The sequence below is a fragment of the Oncorhynchus mykiss genome, chromosome 16, assembly GCF_057628025.1.
Source record: "Oncorhynchus mykiss isolate SJ-2025 chromosome 16, ASM5762802v1, whole genome shotgun sequence".
NCBI lineage: Eukaryota > Metazoa > Chordata > Actinopteri > Salmoniformes > Salmonidae > Oncorhynchus > Oncorhynchus mykiss.
In genome coordinates this window covers 42561450-42587367 of record NC_143037.1, presented here as the reverse complement: position 1 = coordinate 42587367, position 25918 = coordinate 42561450, and the positions used below count along the sequence as shown (strand labels likewise).

Genomic DNA, 25918 nt, shown 5'->3' with positions numbered 1-25918 from the left:
TGCCAACTACCCGACTACAAATAAACAAAAATAACTCGAAAATAAAGAGAAAAATCTAGGATTTCCTCACCGGAGAGCAGTGGTTTGATCTGTTTGATGCGTGTGGCCATGGCGGGAGTCAGTTTAGACTTGGTCTTGGGGTCAGCGGTGCCGGCGGTCGGCTCGTCAGTCTCCATGGGGGCTAGTGTGTCCCCGTCCAACCCCATCCCCTCCAGGAGACCCGTGGCAGGGGGGTCCAAAGCAACAGTGTCAGAATCAGCTGGGGAGAGAGAGAGAGGCCTAGTGGTTAGAGCTAGTGGCGGCTGGGATGGAAGAGAAAGTTTGGCTAAAAGATCCTTCAGTTCTTTCTTTGCACATTGCTCAAACGATGCCCGACTAACATTCCGAAGTTGGCAGTTTTTTTCAGAATGTAAAGCACACTGCCAAACATTGCCCAACAAAATGTCCTATTGCATACTTAATGAATTAACGTTCATAAATATTTGATAATAACATTTTATTTTGGTTGTTTTTCCAGTAGGAGGTTGTCTTCATTACCAGGTCTCCTGGATCCTGAGGCGGTGGCTGTGGTGCTGCCAGATGGCTTGTCCTCCTTGGGAACAAGCTTCTGCATGTCAGCCTGGCCAAACTCACAGCCTGGGGGGAGACTGGAGGAGGAGAGGAGAGAAAGAGAAGGTTACTGTGTGTTGCTGGCTGAGGAAGAGAAAGCCAGAGAGAGAGAAAGAGAGAAAAGGGGAGAACCAGAGAGAGAAACCCAAGGTCAAAATAGATGGATAAAGCAAGAGGGGGATAAAGAGCCAGTAGGAGAGAAAGAGTCAGCTTAGTGTACCTGTTGGGTGTGCAGAGTGATAGCAGCACAGTGCTCTCCCAGACCAGAGAGCAGTAGAGCTGGCTCAGCTTATTGAGAACACTCAGACCTAGCTGGGAGCCCCATTGGTTCACACTGATGGCCCTGATCTCACTCTGTACAACACAAACAGGAAAAGAGACGGGACGGTTAATGCACCCACCACTATTAAGCAACAACAAAGCATCCCAAAAATTACATAACCACAGACATGGTTATTTTGAAATCCACAGACAAAGCTGCAATATGTCGACAGTTGGTTGGTTATATATGGCTGACATCTTCAAATACTAATTAAGTGTATGTAAAATTCTGACCCCCCCCTGGGAATGTGATGAAAGAAAAAAAAGCTGAAATAAATCATTCTCTAGTATTATTCTGACATTTCACATACTTAAAATAAAGTGGTGATCCTAACTGACATAAGACAGGGAATTTTTACTAGGATTAAATGTCAGGAATTGTGAAAAACTGTGTATTTGGCTAAGGTGTATGTTAACTTCTGACATCAACTGTATGTATGTATGTATGCATGCGTGTGTGCGCGTGTGTGTGTGATAGAGCATTGCTGATTGGTTCCCAGGCTTCTTACCTGTCCTACCCTGCAGGTGTGCACGAACATCAGGATATAGGCGTGCGCAGCGGTGAGCGCGTGTAGCAGGGGCGTGGCGCGGGCCGACAGCGTGGCGTCGGTCACGTGACCGGCGGTGGCGAGCTCTCGGAGGAGCACAGAGCCCCCGGGGACCTCGATGGGGCGGTGGAGCGGCTCGAGGGCCGACAGGATGCTGTCCAGCTGACACAGCCCTTCCTGGAGCACCTTGGGCTCATGGGACAGGGTCTGGGGACCACGGGACAACACACGGCGCTTCAGTATCAATACAGCACAGTCACAGGGATCAGAGACTGAAGTTGGTTACATTTAATAGGTCACTCTGGAGTTTAGTCACAAAACAGCAGCACCACACACAGGGGTCAGAGATTGAAGACCAGCACAGGTCTGGGATGCCCCAAGGAGCCTGGACTGTGGTCACAATATAGCAGTGTCAAAGGGAACCTATGGAACATTGATCTTTCATTGTGATTAAGGTCCTATGTAACATGTAAGTTCATATGCTCTTTTCTTAAGTGTCTATAGTTGTTGAGCTCTGCTTGAGCTCAGTCATTAACAAATTCAATGAAATCATATCCCCACATCTCCCCATGCTCCCAGTCTCACCAGTGTGGACTCTCAGACCCTGGCAGGGCTCATACCCCCATATCTAGTGCCAATTGTTTTGGTAGAGTTTTAAAAAAATAATTAAAATACTGCTATTTCCAGCATTATCCACTACATTTGCTGGAGGTTAAAAAAAATCCTTAGGAATGTTACTTAAATTGACACAAGCTGTCTGCAATCTATCAATCAATGTCTGGTTGTTAATTGTACAAAGCCTATTTGGCAGGGAATACTATCTGTAGATCAGTGATTCGACACCTCACTTTGCTGAAGCTGATCCTCTCCAACGGACTCCGTTTAATCATTGACATATGTGGTAGCAAACTCGGGGTGTAGCCCTGACCGGGACTCAAACCCGGGTCCCAGCAACTGTTTAGCCAACAACTTCACCATTACGCAAGAGGTCCAAACCTCTTGGCCAACACTTTAAAAGGGCAATTCTACCACTTTTCAACCTCTTTTGTTTTTGATTGGAGTCAATTAATTGACACACAATTGGAGCTTGTGTCAATTAAATAACATGTCCTAGGATTTTCTACCTTCAGCAAACTTAGCTGGTAATACCGGTCAAATAAAAAAATGTGGAAGACAACAACCAACTAAAACAACAACCCATGTCATATCCCCATAACCCGTGTCAGGTCTCACCAGTATGGACTTGCAGACCCCGGCTACAGCCTGGCAGGCAGCTGATGTTGGGAAGTCTATGGGCAGGTTGGGTAGACCCAGGATGGAGACCAGGGGCAGGAGACCCTTCTGGTTGACAAACTCCTGACAGTGGTCGTCAGTCGTGTTGTTACTCAGGATGGACTCCACAAACTTCATCTGAGAGGGGAAACCAGGGAAGACTCATGGTACGGTACAGTATGTGAACAAAAAGTGCTTGATTAGACATTAGTAGAAAACAAGAGTCTACACACTAGTATAAAAAATAATAATAAATATGCTCCCAAAAGTGATTACTTTGTTTCAAACCTAGTACCAATGTGCAGATGTATTTTTTACACTAACAAGGGAAACTAATAATATGATTTGAGAGACTAGAATTGCTTCATTGACAAGTTTTGTTTAGTGGAAAAGGGACTTGATTTAAGTGTGCTTTTTAATTGTAGGTGAAAGAATGGGAAAGAACTTCGACACCACATACCACATTGAGAATGTAATCCATCAGAGGAATGGGTATCCTCTCTTCGGTGCCAACAACCCTATAGGAAAAACACCATCAGCATTCCAACTCCCCAACGCAAACACATGTAACAAAATGTGAAATGTAAAACATTATTGAATATAGAGGAAAAAATTAAATGTCAGAGGAGCAATAAATCCTGAATTGATCAGGAGAAATCACATCTCTGATTTAGTATGTCATACAGTTCAACTGGCACTGACTGTCTGTTGCTCTCTGGCTCCCCCTGCTGCTGGGTGAAGGTATGGAGCGCCTCCTCCTCCTCCTCGTCTTCGCTGGAGGCCTCCTCGGCGGCGTGGGAAGAGCGTGCCGGGGGCGCGGTCACGGTGCCATCAGTCTTCTGGATAGAGGGCTTCTGACAGATGTACTCCGGGGCTCGGCCCAGGTTACAGATCTCCTCCAGTAACTGGGAGAAGACATTTACTGGTGTTCATTTACTATACCGCGAAAAACTCTAGGGCCTAATAATGAATGGTTCCTGTTCAGATCACACTGATCCAGGTTAGTTTACTATGCAGTGAACATGGTCAATCTGAATGATCGGGGTCCTAGGTTTATTCGTGACCTGAAACTGTTAAACTCTGGGCCCTAGTTAAAAGCTGCAACAAGAGTTCAGTTTTTCCTGATGAAGTCATATTGTGAGGTAAAACTAGTCTAGACATGATCAATGGTAGAGTAGGACATTTAAGGGTTTCTGTGTCGGAGTATCCACGAAAATCATTTTGAGAACTCGAGTACCGTGAAATGGGGCTGAAGGTAAAAAAAAGTGAGCGGAATGCCAACAGTTCTGGTCATGAACCCATTTTCATTGCACTTGACATACAATAAACATCAGAGAGTTTGAAAGTCTGTCGGTACTTAAGCTCAAATTGAGTACTCGCGCCCATCCCTGATCAATGCTGCTGATCATTTCAGATTGTGAACCCACCTTGATGATGGCAGTAGTGGCGTCAGTCTTCAGAGTGGGTTGGTGTCTCATCAGTTCATCCACAGCACTGCCCAGGTTGGATGCCGTGTCTCCTGTAGAAACACACACATTAGAACGGTTACATACAGACAGACAATCTCATCTGAATCAACAGTGTAATGTGTCACCATACAACATAACTTGAACACACACACACACATCTGTTTTTTCAACAGTGAATAGTGTTCCTTTAAGTTCACAGAGTCCTCTCAAAAAGTCTCACCATACTAGATTCCTAAAACACACCCACATCCCCTACACTCACCCAGAGGGTCAGAGCTGCGGCGTCGTCTCATGGCAGGCAGGTAGTCAGGTGACAGAAGCACCTTGAAGAGGCGCTCAAAAGGCTGGCATTGGACGAAGGAGTGCAGGCCTCGCGCGTTCAGGCACAGGGCACTGAACACGTTAGGGAGAGAACCAAGCACCTCCCGGGTGGCCGGGACCTGCAGAGAGAGAGACTGTGAGAGAGAGAAAAGGGAGAAAGAGAGAGAAAAAGAAGGGGAGGGAGAGAGTGAGAGACAGAGTGGCGAGGGGTAGGGAACAACTAGGAGGAGAGGGACTGGGAAGGAGGGTAGGGGGAGGCGCAGGGAATCAAAACATAAAGGCAATCAGGAGTGGGGGGGAGAACAGGAGGAAAGAGTGAGGGAGGAGAGGAGGTGAAACCAATGGGGGAGAATGACCGTTTCATGTAATGCTGTGTGGCAGAAAGGAGGAGGAGATGAGGAATGAGTGAAGTTGGAGAGGGAGGGAGTCTATCGCCTTATCCCGCTAGAATGAACGATATTCATCTTCTAGTGATCTATTGATAGGACAGGTGCCCGTCAGTCACAAAGCGACAGACAGGGAAACACTGCTGGTTTGTCAGTCTACTGTCTGTCCTGCCTCTCTACACATGTGTTATTTTTGTGCGCTGTGGTTGGCTGCGGTTGAATTTCTTTTCACAGAGGGAGAGCATGAGGAGTCTCCTGAGTGAATTTACACACCCCATGTAATGTACAGTGCCTTCAGAAACTATTCATAGCCCTTGACTTATTGTGCATTGTGGTTTTACAGACTTAATTCCAAATGGATTTTTTAAAAATCCTCACACATTTACACACAACACCCCAAAAACAGGGTAAGACATTTTTGAAAATCTATTGAAGAAATATCTAATTTACATTATTAGGTATTCACAACCCTGAGTCAACACGTTAGAATCTCATTTGGCAGTGATTACAGATGTGAGTCTTTATGGGTAAGTCCATAAGAGCTCCGCTTTGCGTCGCGCTGAAGAACAGCCCTTAGCCGTGGTATATTGGCCATATACTTATACACTTATTGATTAATTAGGTTATTGTCCTGCTGAAAGGTGAATTTGTCTTCCAGTGACTGTTGGAAAGCAGATGACCAAGTTTTCCTCTAGGTTTTTGACTGTGCTTAGCTCTATTCCGTTTCTTTTTATAAAATAAAAAAAACCTAGTCCTTGCCGATGACAAGCATACCCATAACATGATGCAGCCACCACCATGATTGAAAACATATATAGTGGTACTCAGTGACCTGTTGTTTGTGCCCCAAACATAACACTTTGTATTCAGGATAAAGCACATTTCCCTGTCACATTTTTAAAAAATGTTTTAACAGTGCTTTGATTCAAACAGGATGCATGTTTTGGAAAAAATTTATTCTGTACAGGCCTACTTTTCATTCTGTCATTTAGGTTAGTATTGTGGAGTAACTACAATGTTGATCCATCCTCAATTCTCCCATAACAGCCATTAAACGAAATGTTTTAAAGTCAACATTGGGCTCATTTCCTTCCACTTGAGCAACTGGAAGGACGTCTGTATGTTTGGAGTGACAGTGTAATTAATAAATGCACCATGCTCAAGGGGATATTCAATGTCTGCTTTAAAAAAACTAAAATAGATCTGCCAATCGGTGTCCTTCTTTGTAAGGCATTGGAAAACCTTCCTGGTCTTTGTGGTTGAAATGTATTGCTCAACTGAGGGACCTTAAGGATCATTGTACATGTGAGGTACAGAGGTAGTCATTCAGAAATCATGTTCAACACTATTATTGCACACAGAGTGAGTCCATGCAAGTTATTACATGACTTAGGCACATTTTTACTACAGAACTGATTTAGGCTAAACAAATGGGTTGAATACTTGACAAGACATTAATTAGCCTTTCATTTTTTATTAATATGTATTTCTTGTTTTTAACAATTCCGTTTTGACATTATGGGGTATTGTGTGCAAGCCAGTATCACAAAATCTAAATGTAATCCATTTTAAAATTCAGTCAAGGGGTGTGAATACTTTCTTAAAAAGGCACTAAGTGTTAACAATGAGGTGAAATCCACTTAGGCCCAATTATTGTTTTGTTGCGCATTCTTTTATTTTCTTTCGCATGTTTCATAGGCCTAAATAGCCAGCCATGGAATACGGGTTCATAGGCTATTTACTGTGCTTTGATTGACGACCGAACAGCGCGCTGACAAGTTTAAAAAAGATGTCGAACTGACAGAATAAAGTATATCTCCTATATCCCTTTGCTATTCATAAATACAAATGTAGTTATGCTTCCACGGCATTGAATCGGGACAAGTAAATTCAAGATCTCATTTGTATTTTCCTAGGATTTGAAGTAGAGCAATGGCCGATTAATTAGGGGCCGATTTCAAGTTTTCATAACAATTGGAAATCGGTATTTTTGGACACCGATTTGGCCGTTCAATTTTTTTTTTTTTACACCTTCATTTAATCCTTATTTAACTAGGCAAGTCAGTTAAGAACACTGTTATTTTCAATGGCCTAGGAACGGTGGGTTAACTGCCTCGTTCAGGGGCAGAACGACAGATTTTCACAGTGTCAGCTCGGGGGATTCAATCTTGCAACCTTACAGTTAACTAGTCCAACGCGCTAACCACCTGCCTCTCATTGAACTCCATGAGGAGACTGCCTGTTACGCGAATGCTGTAAGCCATGGTAAGTTGCTAGCTAGCATTAAACATATAAAAAACAATCAATCATAATCACTAGTTAACTACACATGGTTGATGATATTACTAGTTTATCTAGCGTGTCCTGCGTTGCATATAATCGATGCGGTGCGTATCGTTGCTCCAATGTGTACCTAACCATGAAGATCAATGCCTTTCTTAAAATCAATACACAGAAGTATGTATTTTTAAACCTGCATATTTAGCTAAAAGAAATCCAGGTTAGCAGGCAATATTAACCAGGTGAAATTGTGTCACTTCTCGTGTTCAGAGTCAGTGTATATGCAACAGTTTGGGCCGCCTAATTTGCCAGAATTTTACGTAATTATGACATAACATTGAAAGTTGTGCAATGTAACAGGAATATTTAGACTAATGGATGCCACCCCTTAGATAAAATACGAAATGGTTCCGTATTTCACTGAAAGAATAAACGTCTTGTTTTCGAGATGGTATTTTCCGGATTTGACCATATTAATGACCTAAGGCTCGTATTTGTGTGTGTTATGTTATAACTAAGTCTATGATTTGATAGAGCAGTCTGACTGAGCGGTGGTAGGCAGCAGCAGGCTTGTAAGCATTCATTCAAACAGCACTTTCGTGCGTTTTGCCAGCAGCTCTTCATTGTGCGTCAAGCATTGCGCCGTTTATGACTTCAAGCCTATCAACTCCCGAGATTAGGCTCGTGTAACCGATGTGAAATGGCTAGCTAGTTAGCCGGGTGCGCGCTAATAGCGTTTCAAACGTCACTCGCTCTGAGACTTGGAGTGGTTGTTCCCCTTGCTCTGCTTGGGTAACGCTGCTTCGAGGGTGGCTGTTGTCATTGTGTTCCTGGTTCAAGCCCAGGGAGGAGCGAGGAGAGGGACGGAAGCTATACTGTTACACTGGCAATACTAAAGTGCCTATAAGAACATCCAATAGTCAAAGGTTAATGAAATACAAATGGTAGAGAGAGAAATAGTCCTATAATTCCTATAATAATTACAACATAAAACTTCTTACCTGGGAATATTGAAGACTCATGTTAACCTCTTAGAGCTCTAGGGGCGCTATTTCATTTTTGGATAAAAAACGTTCCCGTTTTAAGCGCGATATTTTGTCACGAAAAGATGCTCGACTATGCATATTCTTGACAGTTTTGGAAAGAAAACACTCTGAAGTTTCAGAATCTGCAAAGATTTTGTCTGTAAGTGCCCCAGAACTCATTCTACAGGCGAAACCAAGATGATGCATCACCCAGGAATTAGCAGAATTTCTGAAGCTCTGTTTTCCATTCTCTCCTTATATGGCTGTGATTGCGCAAGGAATGAGCCTACACTTTCTGTCGTTCGCCCAAGGTCTTAGCAGCATTGTGACGTATTTGTAGGCATATCATTGGAAGATTGGCCATAAGAGACTACATTTTCCAGAGGTCCGCCCGGTGTCCTTTGTCTAAATTTGTGCGTAATCTTCAGGTGCAGGCATTTTCTCCTGGGATTCAGGAGAGAAAGCATGTTTCCAAGAACGATGTATCAATGAAGAGATATGTGAAAAACACCTTGAGGATTGATTCTAAACAACGTTTGCCATGTTTTCAGTCGATATTATGGAGTTAATTTGGAAAAAAGTTTGCGTTTTGAGGACTGAATTTATGGATTTTTTTTGGTAGCCAAATGTGATGTATAAAACGGAGCTATTTCTAATACACAAGGAATCTTTTTGGAAAAACTGAGCATCTGCTATCTAACTGAGAGTATCCTCATTGAAAACATCAGAAGTTCTTCAAAGGTAAATGATTTTATTTGAAGGCTTTTATGTTTTTGTTAATGTTGCGTGCTGGATGCTAACGCTAATGCTAACGCTAAATGCTAACGCGAAATGCTAACTCTAGCTAGCTACTTTTACACAAATGATTGTTTTCCTATGGTTGAGAAGCATATTTTGAAAATCTGAGATGACAGTGTTGTTTACAAAAGGCTAAGCTTGAGAGATGGCATATTTATTTCATTTCATTTGCGATTTTCATAAATAGTTAACGTTGTGTTATGCTAATGAGCTTGCTGATAGATTTACACAATCCTGGATACAGGGTTTTTTTCATAGCTAAACGTGACGCAGAAAACGGAGCGATTTGTCCTAAACAAATAATCTTTCAGGAAAAACTGAACATTTGCTATCTGAGAGTCTCCTCATTGAAAACATCTGAAGTTCTTCAAAGGTAAATTATTTTTTTGAATGCTTTTCTGTTTTTTTGTGTAAATGTTGCCAGCTGAATGCTAATGCTAAATGCTACGTTAGCCATCAATACTGTTACACAAATGCTTGTTTTGCAATGGTTGAGAAGCATATTTTGAAAATCTGAGATGACAGTGTTGTTAACAAAAGGCTAAGCTTGAGAGCTAGCATATTTATTTCATTTCATTTGCGATTTTCATGAATAGTTAACGTTGCGTTATGGTAATGAGCTTGAGTCTGTATTCACGAACCCGGATCCGGGATGGGGAGATCAGAAAGGTTAAAAGGAACCACCAGCTTTCATTTGTTCTCATGTTCTGAGCAAGGAACTGAAACATTAGCTTTCTTACATAGCACATATTGCACTTTTACTTTCTTCTCCAACACTTTGTTTTTGCATTATTTAAACCAAATTGAACATGTTTCATTATTTATTGATGTATTATATTAAGTTAGAATAAGTGTTCATTCAGTATTGTTGTAATTGTCATTACAAATACATTTTAAAAAATATGTAAAAAAAAATCGTCATCGGCTTTTTTTTAGCCCTCCAATAAATCGGTATCGGTGTTGAAAAATCATAATCGGCCGACCTCTAATTTGAAGCACATGTCGAAACTTGACAGGGACCGCTCAAGTGACTCGTCAGTATAGCCTACTGATGGGTTGGGTTGTTTGCAAACAAACAGCTCTTTTTGAAAATAACCGAATCGCATTGGTGAGAGCCGTTCATTTGGCTCCCTAAATTTGCATACTGGTGGGCTACTATTGCTTATTGGCGATTATCTGCAGATAATTTAGGAAAACATTCAATGAAGATCATCATTGCAGGAACACTAGGTACTGGAGACAGAGCCTCATTCCATAATATCAATTAAAACAGATTGAAAGTTAGAAAAGATACTTATACGGTATTAAATATATTGATAAAACCTACTGATTTGATTAAAATGTAGACAATGGAGTAGTCAACTGCTTCCTTCTGTGTAGCAAAGCCCATATTTAACACCTGCCTCATTATATCCGTCACCCTCCCCTGACAATCACACCCACAACGACTGATTGACAGTGAAAACTGTTAAAGGGACAGTTCACCCAAATTACAAAATTACATTGATTTCCTTAATTAGGCAAGTCAGTTAAGAACAAATTCTTATTTACAATGACGGCCTAGGAACAATGGGTTAACTGCCTTGTTCGGGGGCAGAACGACAGATTTTTACCTTGTCAGCTCGGGGAATCCATCTAGCAACCTTTCGGTTACTGGCTCAACGCTCTAACCACTAGGCTACCTGATGCCCCTTACCCTAAGTGGCCACAGCAGCAGAGCCAATAAAATACAGAATTTGAAGAACAAACAATTGTGGCAATTCATATCTTGCAGTAAAACTGTAAATATGATTTGAATTTGAAGACCGGTTTAATGTTAAAAAAGATTATCGTACTTAGAAAATAGACCTGATCATATAGGCCAATGATACACTGAATTCATACATTTTCAGTCATTTTAATTGCAAAGTCACATCTTCCTACTCAATACCACAACTAATTTTACCAATCTGGGAGGTAAAGTCGTTAAGAGTATTCAATAATTTAACTGTGTATTTTGGATGGAATCAATACATTAGAATGTACCAGAGGCCACCAGAATAGAGCTAGTTCATCAAACCCCCGGACCGGAATTCCCTGGCTGGCTACTCCATGTACTTACAGACAACACTGAAGACTAGCTAATGTAGGCACACTGGCTGGACTGCTGTTAATGCATGAACCTGCTCTAAAAGAAAATGTGACATTTAAACATGTGTAGAAGAAGAGAGGGGTGGACAGGAGGGAGCAAGAGGAAATGAGGGGGGGGGGGAAGATCCGGTGAGCAATCAAAATGAGGGAGAGAGAGGAGAGAGAGTGACCCCGCATTCAGACACTAGCGGCAAAAAAAAAAACTCCCCGCAATTATCAACGCGAACCTGCATTGAAGACCATGGAGAGTGGACGTTGCTTTTCTGTTTTGAGTTCCTTTTCTGCACTGCTCTATTTTCTACACTCCTGTTGACATGTTCCACTTTCATCCAGCCAACCAGAAAAATGTTGGACAGTGATCTGTTTAGATTGGTTTAAATTCTTCCAAATACAGGAGGGGGAGAAACATTATATTAACACCTTCACTTGCAGAAAGGGTTTTTGCCACTAGTGTCTGAAAGCGGGGTGAGCCGAGAGGGGAGGGAGTGCTGTGCTACTCACGTCTTTGATGAGCAGGGCATGCAGCATGACATCAGTCAGACCGTTATCCTGCAGGGAGGAGAGCAGAGACGGCTCCTGGAACACAAACACTGTCACCACCTCCGTTGCTGTGGAGGAGAGAGGAGACGGAGGGAGAGCGTTTTAAAATCAGACCAAAAACTGAGACAATTTACACCATTCCTTTTCGCTTAACATCAAAATGGCATATGATTTGATGGACTTTGGAGAATTGTCTCAAGTGAAATTAGTAAGCATACTATGCAATCTAATACATCTAAAACAAAGTAGAGGTCGACCAATTATGATTTTTCAACGCCGATACCGATTACTGGAGGACCAAAAAAGCAGATACCGATTAAATCGGCCGATTTTATTTATGTAATAATGATAATTACAACAATACTGAATGAACATTTTTATTTTAACTTAATATAATACATAAATAAAATCAACTTAGTCTCAAATGCATCATGAAACATGTTCAATTTGGTTTAAATAATGCAAAAACAAAGTGTTGGAGAAGAAAGTAAAAGTGCAATATGTGCAATGTAAAAAAAAAAAAAAAAAAGCTATCGTTTAAGTTCCTTGCTCAGAACATATGAAATCTGGTGGTTCCTTTTAACATGAGTCTTCAATATTCCCAAGTAAGAAGTTTTAGCTTGTAGTTAAAGGAATAATATGACAATTTCTCTCTTATTCCATTTGTATTTCATATACCTTTGACTATTGGATGTTCTTATAGGCACTTTAGTAATGCAAGCCTAATCTCGGGAGTTGATAGGCTTGAAGTCATAAACAGCGCTGTGCTACAAGCATGGCAAAGTAGGCTGTGATTCGATGATAAATGAACAGGCACCACATTGATTATATGCAATGCAGGACAAGCTAGTTAAACTAGTAATATAAACCATGTGCAGTTAACTAGTGATTGTTTAGATTGATTGTTTTTTAAATAGAAGTTTAATGCTAGCTAGCAACTTACCGTGGCTCCTTGCTGCACTCGTGAAAACAGGTGGTCAGCCTGCCATGCAGTCTCCTCATGGAGTGCAATGTAATCGACCATAATCAGCGTCCAAAAATGACGTTTACCGATTGTTATGAAAATTTGAAATCGGCCCCAATTAAATGGGCCATGCCGATTAAAATCGGTCAACCTCTAAACCGAATATCACTGAAGAACGTGTGAACTGAGTACTCACCCAGTAGGAAGAGAGAAGGTCCATAGTACTCGGCATTACTGATGATGTGCTTGAGTGAGGTAGGCAAGGACCCGTCCATGACTGGAGAATAGAGGCCATACAGAGACACGACGGTTAGTCAGGCTATGTCCAGGGGGTATTCATACAATCATACATCATGGAATATATACTGCCTTCAGAAAGTGTTCACACCAGTTTACTTTTTCCATATTTAGCTGTGTTACAGCCTGAATTTAAAATTTATTAAAATGAGATTGTGTCATTGACCTACACACAATACCCAATGTCAATGTGGAATTTTGATTTTTAGAAATGATAAGAAATTACTTAAAAATGAAAGCAGAAATGTCTTGAGTCAATCCCTTTGTTATGGCAAGCCTAATTAAGCTTAAGCGTAAAAATCACATAAGTTGCATGGACTCATTCTGTGTTCAATAACATGTTTTAAAAAATTAACACCCCATCTCTGTACCCCACAAACAAAATTATCTTTAAGGTCTCTTAATCGAATAGTGAAATTAAAGCACAGATTCAAGCACAAAAACCAGGGAGGATTTCCAATGGCTTCCAAAGAAGGGCACCGATTGATAGATATGCAAAAAACAAAAAAAGCAGACACAGAATATCCCTTTGAGTGTGGTGAAGTTATTAAATTAGTCTTCGGATGTTATATCAATAGACAAGTCGCGACAAAGATACAGGCATCCTTCCCAACTCGGTTGCCGGAGAGGAAGGAAACCGCTCAGGGATTTCACCATGACGCCAATGGTGATTTAAAAACCAGTTAATGGCTGTGATAGTTCTCCTAAGGAAGGATCAACAACCCTGTAGTTACTCCAAAATACTAACCTAAAAGAGAGTAAAAAGAAGGAAACCGGTACAGAAAAAAATATTCCAACACACACATCCTGTTCGCAACAAGGCACTGCAAAAAATGTGTCAAAGAAATCAACTTTTTGTCCTGAATACAAAGCATTATGTTTGGGGCAAATCAAACAGCACATCACATCACTGACCACTTTATATTTTCAAGCATGGTGGCTGAATCATGTTATGCTTGTCAACGGCAAGGAAACTTTTTTGTTGTTGAAAACCCCCCAGAAACAATACAGCTAAGCACAAGAAAAATCCTAGACGAAAACCTTGTTTAGTCTGCTTCCAACAGACACTGGGAGACAAACTCCCCTTTCAGCAGGACAATAACCTAAAACACAAGGCCAAATCTACACTGGAGTTGCTTAAAAAAAATATACATAATTGAATGTTCCCAAGAGGCCTCGTTACAGTTTTGACTGAAATGGGCTTGTAAATATGTCAAGACATGAAAATGGCTGTCTATCATTGATCAACAAAGAACTTGACAGGGTTTGAAGAAATATATATATTCTACCATACAGGTGTAGCAAGGTAGCAGCTACTCTTCCTGGGGTGCAAACAAGATTAAGGCAATTATACTGAACAAAATATAAAAACGCAACAATTTCAAAGATTTTACTGAGCTACAGTTCATACAAGGAAATCAGTCAATTGAAATAAGGCCTTAATCTATGGTTTTCAGATTACTTGGCAGGGGTGCAGCCATGGGTGGGCCAGACCCACCCACTGGGGAGCTTGGCCCAGCCAATCAGAAAGAGTTTCTCCCCACAAAAGGGCTTTATTACAGATATAAATATAAAATCTGGTGCTCTGGTGGACATTCCTGCAGTCAGCATGCCAACTACACGCCCCTTCAAAACTTCTGTGGCATTGTGTTGTATGACAAAAGTGCACATTTTAGGGTGGCCTTTTATTGTCCCGAGCACAAGGTGCACCTGTATATTTACACTGCTGTTTAATCAGCTTGTTGATGTGCCACACCTGTCAGGTGGATGGATTATAATGGCTAAGGAGTAATGCTCACTAACGAATGTAAACAAATTTGTGCACATTTGTGCAAAATCAGCTTTGAATAGAACATTTCTGGGATTTTTTATTTCAGCTCATGAAACATGGGACCAACACTTTACATGTTGCGTTTATATTAATTCAGTGTACATCACAACAACAAAAAAACAGCACATTGTACAACACATTTTTACACCACTCTAATCTACAAAAAACATTTGTAAGACCACAAAATGATGTGTTTGTGTGTCTCTCTTCAGTCCACGGTGTTCCATAAGGTGTTTTTACTGCTTGCATGAGTTACTTGATGTGGAATAGAGTTCCGTGCAGTCCTGTGCGTTTCCCCAGTCTCTGTTCTGGACTGTTCTGGGAACGATGAAGAGACCCCTGGTGGCATGCCTCGTGGTGCATGTATGGTTGTCTGAGCTGTGTGCAAGTTGTTTGAACAGACAGCTCAGTGCTTCAACATGTCAACACAGTAGTGACGCAGTCAATCTCTCCTCTACTTTGAGCCAGGAGAGACTGACATGCATGTTATTGATGTTAGCACTCAGTGTACAGTTAATGGCCAGACGTTCTGCTCTGGGCCCACTGTAATTTACCCATGTCCCTCTCTGTGGCACCATAGGACTGGGCAGTCATCCAGATGCGAGAAAACAAGGGCCAGACGGACCATTTTTGCTGATAGCGATGTCAAGAAAGCAGAGCAGAGCTTTATTACAGACAGACCTATCCTTATCTTAGCTACCTTTGCATCAATATGTTTTACAATTCAGAGTTACAGCAAGCAGCTAAGGGACCTCAACTTCCACAGTATTCATTACATTGATTTATTTGAGGTTTAGGGTTTTGTGAATGAAGTCCCAAATAAAATGCTTTTCGATTTTTTAAATATTTCAGACTAGCTTATTACTTGCAACCCATTCTAACACTGACTGCAGCTCTTTTTTAAGCGTCACAGTGATTTCACTTGTTGTTGTAGCTGACGTGTATTATGCTGAATCATTAGCAAACATAGACAAAGGCTTTACTCAGTGCCAGGTCATTAGTAAAGTTTGAAAAAGTAAGAGGCCTAGACAGCTGCCGTGGGGAATGCCCGACTACCTGGATTATGTTGGAGATACTTCCATTAAAGAACACCCACTGTTCTGCTAGACAGGTCATTCGCGATCCACGATATAGCAGAAGCCATAATTTTTTTCAGCAGCAGATCAATAATCTCACAAATTTAACTGAACTATAACAAAACCACTCCCAATCTTCTTAATATCAATTTATTTCAGCCAATTATCAGTCATTTGTGTAAGTGACGCACATGTTTAGTGCCCTTCCCTATAAGCATACTGAAAGTCAGTTAATTAGTTTACTGTGAAAAAGTAAATTTTTTCCAAAAGTTTATAAAGAGTTGGCTGAGCTCTTAGAGACTTAACCCAAAAGATTCATAGCTGTAATCATTGCCAATGGTTTTTCAAAAATGTTTTGACTCAGGGGTGCAAATATTTATCTAATCAAGATAAGTTTATAAAAAGTTAAAAATAAAACTAATTATTTATTTCTCTAAAATCAATCAATTTTAATCCCACTTTCTGAAAGCACTGTATTCAGATATGGCCTTCATGGTTATGAATAGTCTTCCACTTCAATTTGTTGAAGCACCATTTCCTACTATCAGTATTAGAACCCCTTAACCCTTAAAGGTGGCAGGTAGCCTAGCGTTTAAGAGTGTTGAGCCAGTAACCCGGTCGCTGGTTCAAATCCCCAAGCTGAAAAATCTGTCAATGTGCCCTTGACCATGGCACTGAACCCTAATTGCTCCTGTAAGTTACTCTGGATAAGAGTGTATGGCAAAAGACTTACAATGATCATATAGGGCCAGTTACCCCAGATAGCTTAAAGTAGCTGGCCAGAGTTCCAGAAATATGACCTATAATTGACTACAATATGAATGAAATACATTTCCTTCCTTCCAAAAAAAAAAGAAAAGATAATTAAGGATGTTAAGGGGATTTTGTTCCCCTGCTAGGCCTGTCAGGAAACAGAATGGTGTGGGCGTATACCAGTCAACAGCTGATTTGCCAGCTCAGCCAATGGAATCTGCTCACACTTGGATATTCAAATTAGCTACTAACTCCACTTGGGGCTAGTAGGCTATCTGGGTTTTACACATGTGGCAGCTTAACCAAGTTAAATAGTGTGGCTGGATTAAGGATTTGGAAAAGCATTACGGAACTACTAGAGTACTTTACTATAAACAGCAATTAATGCGGACTGATTATTTCACAAACGTGAGTGGTTTGTCACTATTCTTGATATTTTTGTTGTTAGTTACCTCGACTATCAGTCAACAAAAGCTAGCTAGGTTTCCTCAATATCAATACAAACCACAGGACTTGAAATAGAAGTGACTGGTGAGGTAGTTGTATAGGCTTTGTCCACTTTGCTAACACCAGCTGTGGATTGATTAGCTTGCTAGCTAGATTCTGTGTAGTGTGCACTCCTGAGCCCATGGGAGATTCTCAACAGATTTAGCCCACTCCTCTGTCCTCCCTACTTTTGAAAAAGGTCAAAGGTAATCGAGGAGAGGAGGCGGAAATACGGAAAACAAATGCGCTTGTATGAAATGAGACTCGTTGTCCATGAGCGCGTCGTCGGGCAAATGGCTTTTGCAGAGGAAACCTAAAATGTGTAACGTTTTTCACTTGTTGTGGTAGACCATTTATAGATAAAATGATAAGTATCATATGGACCTTTGCTCTTTTGTTCTCTATTGAGTCTCAAGCAAGGGGGAGGCCGATGACATCACTGATTTCCATCAGACCAACTCCTTGAAGTTTGTCGTTGTCAAAATAACATTATTTTGCTCAAACCATTGTTTTTTACCCTTTAGTGTGTACTTCACTGTATTTATACTTGGGATATCACTTTTCAAAAGTTTAATAATAGCTGCAGGATGCCTAAGTCTAGAGAATCACCATTGATCATGCATTTTATAGAGCGTGGTTATCATAGATCACTCACCGTGGCGGATGCCATCAGAGAAGGCAGGGTCCTGGATTGCTTTCTTTAAAAAGTTTAACATTGACTTCAACAGAGCGGCCCTCTGGGGAATACACTGGACGCCTGTAAGGAGAAAAGCCATGGGAGATGGTCAAAGTGGGAGACGGTCAACATGGAGTGTGTGCATGCCTTGCCTTCCCCAGTACGTGCTTGAGTGTGCGTGCGATAGCCTAAGCTGAGGGATTGTGTTTGTGCGAGTGTTGCATGCGTGTTCCTCGGCGTGTGTCTGTGTACCTGTACGGGGCGTGCTGGAAGTGTTGCTGAGTCCTCTGGGATCGGTCTCAGGTCTGGAGCCAGAGGAAGTTGAGGGACCAGGGCTGCTCTCCATCCTCTCTTCTGACACTGTTAGGAATACACAGTGTTAGCAGCCACAACACAAAGCTAACAGCCATGACACGTCGCCAACTCTGGACCTATATTAGCAACCATAATGCAGACATGGAAGAAGTGGGTAAATTGAGGCCATTTAACTTTTAATTTAGGGGGCTCATTAAAGTCGTGGCAACCATAACACTACAACGCGTAGCACGACAGCCCGCTTGGAGTTTGCCAAAAGGCACAGAAAGGAGTCTGACCATGAGAAACAAGCATCACGCCTGGAGGAAACCGATGGTGAAGAATGGTGGCAGCAGCATCATGCTGTGGGGATGTTTTTTAGCGGCAGGGACTAGTTGACTAGTCAGGATCGAGGGAAAGATGAACTGAGCAAAGTACAGTCGTGGCCAAACGTTTTGAGATAGACAAAAATATTAGTTTCCACAAAGTTAGCAGCTTCAGTGTCTATATATATTTTTTGTCAGATGTTACTATGGAATACGGAAGTATAATTACAAGCATTTCATAAGTGTTAAAGGCTTTTATTGACAATTACATGAAGTTGATGCAGAGTCAATATTTGCAGAGTTGACCCTTCTTTTTCAAGACCTCTGCAATCCACCCTGGCATGCTGTCAATTAACTTCTGGGCCACATCATGACTGATGGCTGCCCATTCTTGCATAATCAATGCTTGGAGTTTGTCAGAATTTGTGGGTTTTTGCTTGTCCACCCGCCTCTTGAGGATTGACCACAAGTTCTCAATGGGATTAAGGTCTGGGGAGTTTCCTGGCCATGAACTCAAAATATTGATGTTTTGTTCCCCGAGCCACTAAGTTAACACTTTTGCCTTATGGCAAGGTGCTCCATCATGCTGGCATTGTTCATTACCAAACTGTTCCTGGATGGTTGGGAGAAGTTGCCCCAAACAATCGGAAAGGGGATTCAAAGAAAATGACTTTACCCCAGTCCTCAGCAGTCCAATCCCTGTACCTTCTGCAGAATATCAGTCTCTCCCTGATGTTTTTCCCAGAGAGAAGTGGATTCTTTGCTGCCCTTCTTGACACAAGGCCATCCTCCAAAAGTCTTCGCCTCACTGTGCGTGCAGATCCACTCACACCTGCCTGCTGCCATTCCTGAGCAAGCTCTGTACCGGTGGTGCCCCGATCCTGCAGCTGAATCAACTTTAGGAGGCGGTCCTGGCGCATGTTAGACTGTCTTGGGCACCCTGAAGCCTTCTTCACAACAATTGAACCTCTCTCCTTGAAGTTCTTGATGATCCGATAAATGGTTGATTTAGGTGCAATCTTACTGGCAGCAATATCCTTGCCTGTGAAGCCCTTTTTGTGCAAAGCAATGATGACGGCACGTGTTTCCTTGCAGGTAACCATGGATGACAGAGGAAGAACAATGATTCCAAGCTCCAACCTCCTTTCGAAGCTTTCAGTCTGTTATTCGAACTCAATCAGCATGACAGAGTGATTTCCAGCCTTGTCCTCATCAACATTCACACCTGTGTTAACGAGAGTATCACTGACATAATGTCAGCTGATCCTTTTGTGGCAGGGTTGAAATGCAGTAAAAATGTTTTTGGGGGATTCAGCTCATTTGCATGGCAAAGAGGGACTTTGCAATTAATTGCAATTCATCTGATCACTCTTCATAACATTCTGGAGTATATGCAAATTGACATCATACAAACCGAGGCAGCAGACTGTAAAAATTAATATTTATGTAATTCCCAAAACATTTGGCCACCACTGTAAAGAGATCCTTGATGAAAACCTGCTCCAGAGCACTCAGGACTACAGACCGGGCCGAAGGTTCACCTCCCAACAGGACAACGACCCTAAGCACACTGTCAAGACAACACAGGAGTGGCTTCGGGACAAGTCTCAATGTCCTTGAGTGGCCCAGCCAGCCCGGACTTGAAACCAATCGAACATCTCTGGAGAGACTTGAAAATAGCTGTACAGCAACCCTCCCCATCCAACCTAACAGAGCTTGAGAGAATGGGAGAAACTCCCCAAATAGAGGTGTGCCAACCTTGTAGCATCATACCCAAGAAGACTTGAGGCTGTAATCACTGCCAAAGGTGCATCAATAAAGTACTGAGTAAAAGGTCTGAATACTTATGTAAATGTGATTTCAGTTTAGTTTTTGTGCAAAAATTTCTAAAAACCTGTTTTTGCATTGTCATTATGGGGTATTGTGTGTAGATTGATGAGGGGGGAAAAACGATTTAATCAATTTTAGAATAAGGCTGTAAGTAACAAAATGTAGAAAAAGTCAAGGAGTCTGAATATTTTCTGAATGCACTATATTGTGTAATGTGACAAAACTGCACATTTTAGAGTGGCCTTTTATTTACCCCAACACAAGGTGCACCAGTGTAATGATCATGATGTTTAATCAGCTTCTTGATTTGCCATACCTCTCAGGTGTATGGATTATCTTGGCAAAGGAGAAATGTTCCATAACTGGGGATGTAAACAAATTTGTGCACAATTTGAGAGAAATAAGCTTTTTTGTAAGTATGGAACATTTCTGGGATCTTTTATTCCAGCTCATGAAACATGGGACCAACACTTTACATTGTGTGTTTATATTTTTGTTCAGTGTAGTCAATGTGAAACATTCTTACGAGAGTTAAAACATCTTATATGGCCGCGTTTTCACAAATGTTATTATATAATCGTCAAGCCCATTCAAAAGATAAGGGGACAGGACCTTGATATACAGCGGAAGGGGCAGTTACTTTCACAGGGTTTCATAGCCATGTTGATCCCTTATTATAATCTGAACAAATGTAGGCCTACACCCAAAAATAAAAACAGTTTATTGACAACAATAGAAAGAAAAAAAAAAGAGCTTACTGCTTTCTGACTGGCCGTCCATGTCCGTGTCCATGTCCTCAGATTCTACGGTGGAGTTGGGTCTCTGGATCTTTGGCTTGATGACAAAAGGACACTCTTTCCTAGACAGGTCTACCTCATGCTGCAGCGAGAGAGAATGATTGGGGAAAAAAGGGGGTGAGAGGGAAGGAGAAAGAGGGAGAGAGAGAGAGCAAGGGAGTAAGTGAGTACACGAGTTTGGCACATGTTTGTTTTCAGCAGTGACTTTGAGCTGAGTAGCCAGACCCCAGTGGTGCATCAGGTACCCGGGAAGTGAGGTGCATCACCCACTCAGTATTTCCCAGGTTATTTATATAACATAATTATTATTCCCCGGGTGGGGCACAAAGGCCCCAGATGCACCTTCCAAGCCCTATGGCAACATGTCAATTGAAAATAAGTGTTTTTTGCTGGGGGCAACAGATAGGCATAGGAGCATGCCCTGCCTTGTATACATGTCCCTACGTCCCCTGCTGATAAAGATGTTAAGGCCGGTGTGTGTTTGGGATGGGTATAGTCGACGCAATGCACCCCATAAAATGACATACCGTATCCCTTCACAGGTTCATGCCTTTGTTATTGTCAGCCAATCAAAGTGACAGCAGACAGTTGCTCTACGTGCAGCAAGCAACATAGAAGACCTCTAACCAAGGCAAAATGAAATTTAAAATGACAGAATTAAGTCAGCTAAAAGAGAAGGAGTAGGGTACAACAAGCAACCATCAGGTAGGCTGTTTAATCAGAAAGGCGTAGACAAGGGCAAGAAGCACAGCAAAATAGCTGGCTATCTCAGCTAGCTTCTTTACATCGATTTGATGCAGTCAAGACCGGCTCTACCAGATGGGATGATAGAAAGACAAACGTGTAGATGCCGTAGGTTAGCTAGCGCGAGTCTGTATGGCTACCCTCCCCCTCCCCCTCCTGTGTCAAACACACCGGTCCCTGTCCATCCCCGCACTGCTGCAAGCAAGCAGAGCGGCACCTCTCTCTCATATATATATATATATATACACACATATATATACACATATACACACACACATACATACATATACATACATATATTTATATATATATATATATATATATACATATATATATACATACATATATATATATTCACATATATACATATATATACATATATATACATATATATACATATATATACATACATACATACATACATACATACATACATACATACATACATACATACATACATACATACATACATACACACACACACATACACACACACATACACACACATATACATATATATATATTTTTTAAAAACATGTATTTCAACTATCTGAAAATCAAGAAATATTTCAGGATATTATTTCAATAGTGAAATTATTTCAAATGCCCATCCCTAGTGTGTGTTACCCTACCTCCAGCCTGCTGATGAAGATGGTAAGGCCAGTGTGTGACTGGAAGGCTGCCATGTCCAGATTGGTGATGAGGTCCACCACTCGGACCGCACGCGTCACAAACGTGATCTGGTCCTGCTCGTCCCCCAGGAACTTGATCACCTAAGGAAGAAGTAGGCAGTAGATAAGACTGTGTGCATACAAACAGTACGGGGCAGATTCCCAGACCCAGATTAAGCCCATTCTGGTTTTAGAAAACAATTCAGCTCCTCTACTTCTGCACTAAAAGGCGTGCTAAATGTGATCTTAATTGGGGTCCCTATGGCACATAAGAAGGACGGAAAAATGTAGGGCTGCTCAGCCTTTTTGCAGAGTGAGCCATTCAGAATGCTGGACCGGACATAGATTCGGTGCCAATCAACAGATCTTCAAAATGTCACACACCTGCACAGAATGTGTGCCCATCAAACATACTTGGTGAAACCAGGCCAGCTCAGCAGAATGATATGTATAGTTTGCTTGGTGAGTAAACGGCAGACTATTTGCATTGCCCCCCCCCCCTCTTTTACGCTGCTGCTACTGTTATTATCTAAACATATCACTTTAATAACTCTACCTACATGTGCATATTACCTCGACTAACTGGTGCCCCCACACATCGACTCTGTACCCCCTGTATATAGCCTCGCTATTGTTACTTTACTCCTGCTGTTTAATTATTTGTAACTTTTGGTTAAGGGCTTGTAAGTAAGCATTTCAACGTAAGGTTGTATTGGGCGCATATGTTGTATATGTGACAAATATATATTTTTACCTTGAGCAGGGCTTCCATCATCCCACAGGAGACCAGGGCCTCCCCCCCAGCATCGTAACTAGCCAGGTGGTAGAGGAAGGAGAACAGCGCCGTGGCAAACTGGTGCGGGTACGGCTCCATCAGAGGGTCTGAGGAGACAACAACAGGTTACAGAGGGGACTTGCTTCCACCTGAACAGTGAAGCCAAGAATAGGAGCAGGGTGAAACTCCCAAACACACGTCACCTAAATTGGCTAAGGATAGAATCCCACCCTACCTATGACCTTAATTCTACATCTCCTCTAGAACTGTATTGGCATCTCCTTTCAGAACGGTCTAGAAAAAACTAAAGTAGACATTTCACAGTATGTCTGTGACTCACCGATCATGGCCTGTATGCAGTTGCGCACCAGTACAGGCAGGAAGCCGTGGTAAGAGGCTGTGCCGGTGCAGTCGATGATGTTGGACAGCTTGGGTGTCCTCTCAAGGTGCACAATGGACGTTAAGGTGCGTAAAGACGCTGCCTTTATGTCCTGTTGAGAGACAGGAGGACTCTACATTCAGTGGGGTAAAGTATTTAGTCAGCCACCAATTGTGCAAGTTCTCCCACTTAAAAAGATGAGGCCTGTAATTTTCATCATAGGTACACTTCAACTATGACAGACAAAATGAGGGGGAAAAAAATCCAGAAAATCACATTGTAGGATTTTTAATTAATTTATTTGCAAATTATGGTGGAAAATAAGTATTTGGTCAATAACAAAAGATTCTCAATACTTTGTTGTATAACCTTTGTTGGCAATGACAGAGGTCAAACGTTTTCTGTAAGTCTTCACAAGGTTTTCACACACTGTTGCTGGTATTTTGGCCCATTCCTCCGTGCAGATCTCCTCTAGAGCAGTGATGTTTGGGGCTGTTGCTGGGCAACACAGACTTTCAACTCCCTCCAAAGATTTTCTATGGGGTTGAGACCTGGAGACTGACTAGGCCACTCCAAGACCTTGAAATGCTTCTTACGAAGCCACTCCTTCGTTGCCCGGGCAGTGTGTTTGGAATCATTGTCATGCTGACAGACAGCCAGGTTTCATCTTCAATGCCCTTGCTGATGGAAGGAGGTTTTCACTCAAAATCTCACGATACATGGCCCCATTCATTCTTTCCTTTACACGGATCAGTCGTCCTGGCCCCTTTGCAGAAAAACAGACCCAAAGCATGATGTTTCCACCCCCATGCTTCACAGTAGGTATGGTGTTCTTCGGATGCAACTCAGCATTCTTTGTCCTCCAAACACGACGAGTTGAGTTTTTACCAAAAAGTTCTATTTTGGTTTCATCTGACCATGTGACATTCTCCCAATCTTCGTCTGCATCATCCAATGCTCTCTAGCAAGCTTCAGACGGGCCTGGACATGTACTGGCTTAAGCAGGGGGACATGTCTGGCACTGCAGGATTTTAGTCCCTGGCGGCGTAGTGTGTTACTGATGGTAGGCTTTGTTACTTTGGTCCCAGCTCTCTGCAGGTCATTCACTAGGTCCCCCCGTGTGGTTCTGGGATTTTTGCTCACCGTTCTTGTGATCATTTTGACCCCACGGGTGAGATCTTGCGTGGAGCCCCAGATCGAGGGAGATTATCAGTGGTCTTGTATGTCTTCCATTTCCTAATAATTGCTCCCACAGTTGATTTCTTCAAACCAAGCTGCTTACCTATTGCAGATTCAGTCTTCCCAGCCTGGTGCAGGTCTACAATTTTGTTTCTGGTGTCCTTTGACAGCTCTTTGGTCTTGGCCATAGTGGAGTTTGGAGTGTGACTGTTTGAGGTTGTGGACAGGTGTCTTTTATACTGATAACAAGTTCAAACAGGTGCCATTAATATAGGTAACGAGTGGAGGACAGAGGAGCCTCTAAAAGAAGAAGTTACAGGTCTGTGAGAGCCAGAAATCTTGCTTGTTTGTAGGTGACCAAATACTTATTTTCCACCATAATTTGCTAATAAATTCATTAAAAATCCTACAATGTGATTTTTTTTATTTTTCCCCCTCAATTTGTCTGTCATAGTTGAAGTGTACCTATGATGAAAATTACAGGTCTCTCTCATCTGTCTAAGTGGGAGAACTTGCACAATTTGTGGCTGACTAAATACTTTTATCCCCCACTGTATACCATTCAGGGCTCCCACTCAAATCACATTTACTCTGTTTTATGACTGGGGAAACTCTTCAGGGACGTACGTATACAACGCCGAGACAATAGTGATGGTATTATAAAATTTCATTCAAAATCATTGGCCAAAAATGTACTACACATTATAGTACAACTATAAACATCATATTGTTAATTGTCAACAACACAATCTTCTATAAATTACATAAATACTGAACCAACAACATCGACCAGTCATGGGAACATCGTACACACATGACATGATTGCAGTCACAATATCGGGCTCCAATTTCACACCTACTACGGTATTGTGACAGTAGTACAGCGGACACAAGGGGAGAGAGAGAAGGGGAGAGAGACAAAAAGGTGCATCTTACCACAAGCTGTTTGTCTGTAATCTGTAGCACGTCCACCAGCTCCTCTATCAAGCCGTTGTAGAGAATACTGTTGGCAGACTCCTGGAGTGCATTGGAGTACACTGGGGAAAACGAGACCGCCATAACAATTAAGTTAGCGAAGATATTTCAAAGGAATCATTGACATGAAATGCATGATGAAAAGTATTGGCTTCATTGATCCGCA

General features: G+C 41.8%; 1 protein-coding gene and 1 long non-coding RNA gene across 51 annotated transcripts in view; one reads left to right on the top strand and one right to left on the bottom strand.

Moving 5' to 3' along the window:
* Positions 1–25918, bottom strand: part of LOC110491946 (HECT, UBA and WWE domain containing E3 ubiquitin protein ligase 1) — a 79427-nt gene that overhangs the window by 44126 nt on the left and 9383 nt on the right. For 47 of the 50 annotated variants that reach the window (XM_090202702.1, XM_090202743.1, XM_090202704.1 and 44 more), the window contains exons 12-29: positions 25714–25814; positions 23560–23710; positions 23199–23326; positions 22406–22546; positions 20991–21111; positions 18035–18142; positions 17762–17863; positions 12860–12940; positions 11661–11767; positions 4482–4674; positions 4178–4269; positions 3435–3655; positions 3211–3268; positions 2712–2888; positions 1440–1685; positions 830–963; positions 538–647; positions 71–259 (exon numbers count right to left, since the gene is read on the bottom strand). In XM_090202702.1, coding sequence (XP_090058828.1) covers positions 71–259; positions 538–647; positions 830–963; positions 1440–1685; positions 2712–2888; positions 3211–3268; positions 3435–3655; positions 4178–4269; positions 4482–4674; positions 11661–11767; positions 12860–12940; positions 17762–17863; positions 18035–18142; positions 20991–21111; positions 22406–22546; positions 23199–23326; positions 23560–23710; positions 25714–25814 — 2460 coding nt within the window. The remainder of the gene's footprint in view (positions 1–70; positions 260–537; positions 648–829; positions 964–1439; positions 1686–2711; positions 2889–3210; positions 3269–3434; positions 3656–4177; positions 4270–4481; positions 4675–11660; positions 11768–12859; positions 12941–17761; positions 17864–18034; positions 18143–20990; positions 21112–22405; positions 22547–23198; positions 23327–23559; positions 23711–25713; positions 25815–25918) is intronic. The other 3 variants (XM_090202750.1, XM_090202749.1, XM_090202751.1) reach the window with 2 other exon arrangements.
* Positions 8839–25918, top strand: part of LOC149976898 (uncharacterized) — a 175736-nt gene continuing 158656 nt past the window's right edge. Inside the window, exons 1-2 of the long non-coding RNA XR_016487267.1 lie at positions 8839–8972; positions 9341–9402. This is a non-coding gene — a long non-coding RNA (uncharacterized LOC149976898). The remainder of the gene's footprint in view (positions 8973–9340; positions 9403–25918) is intronic.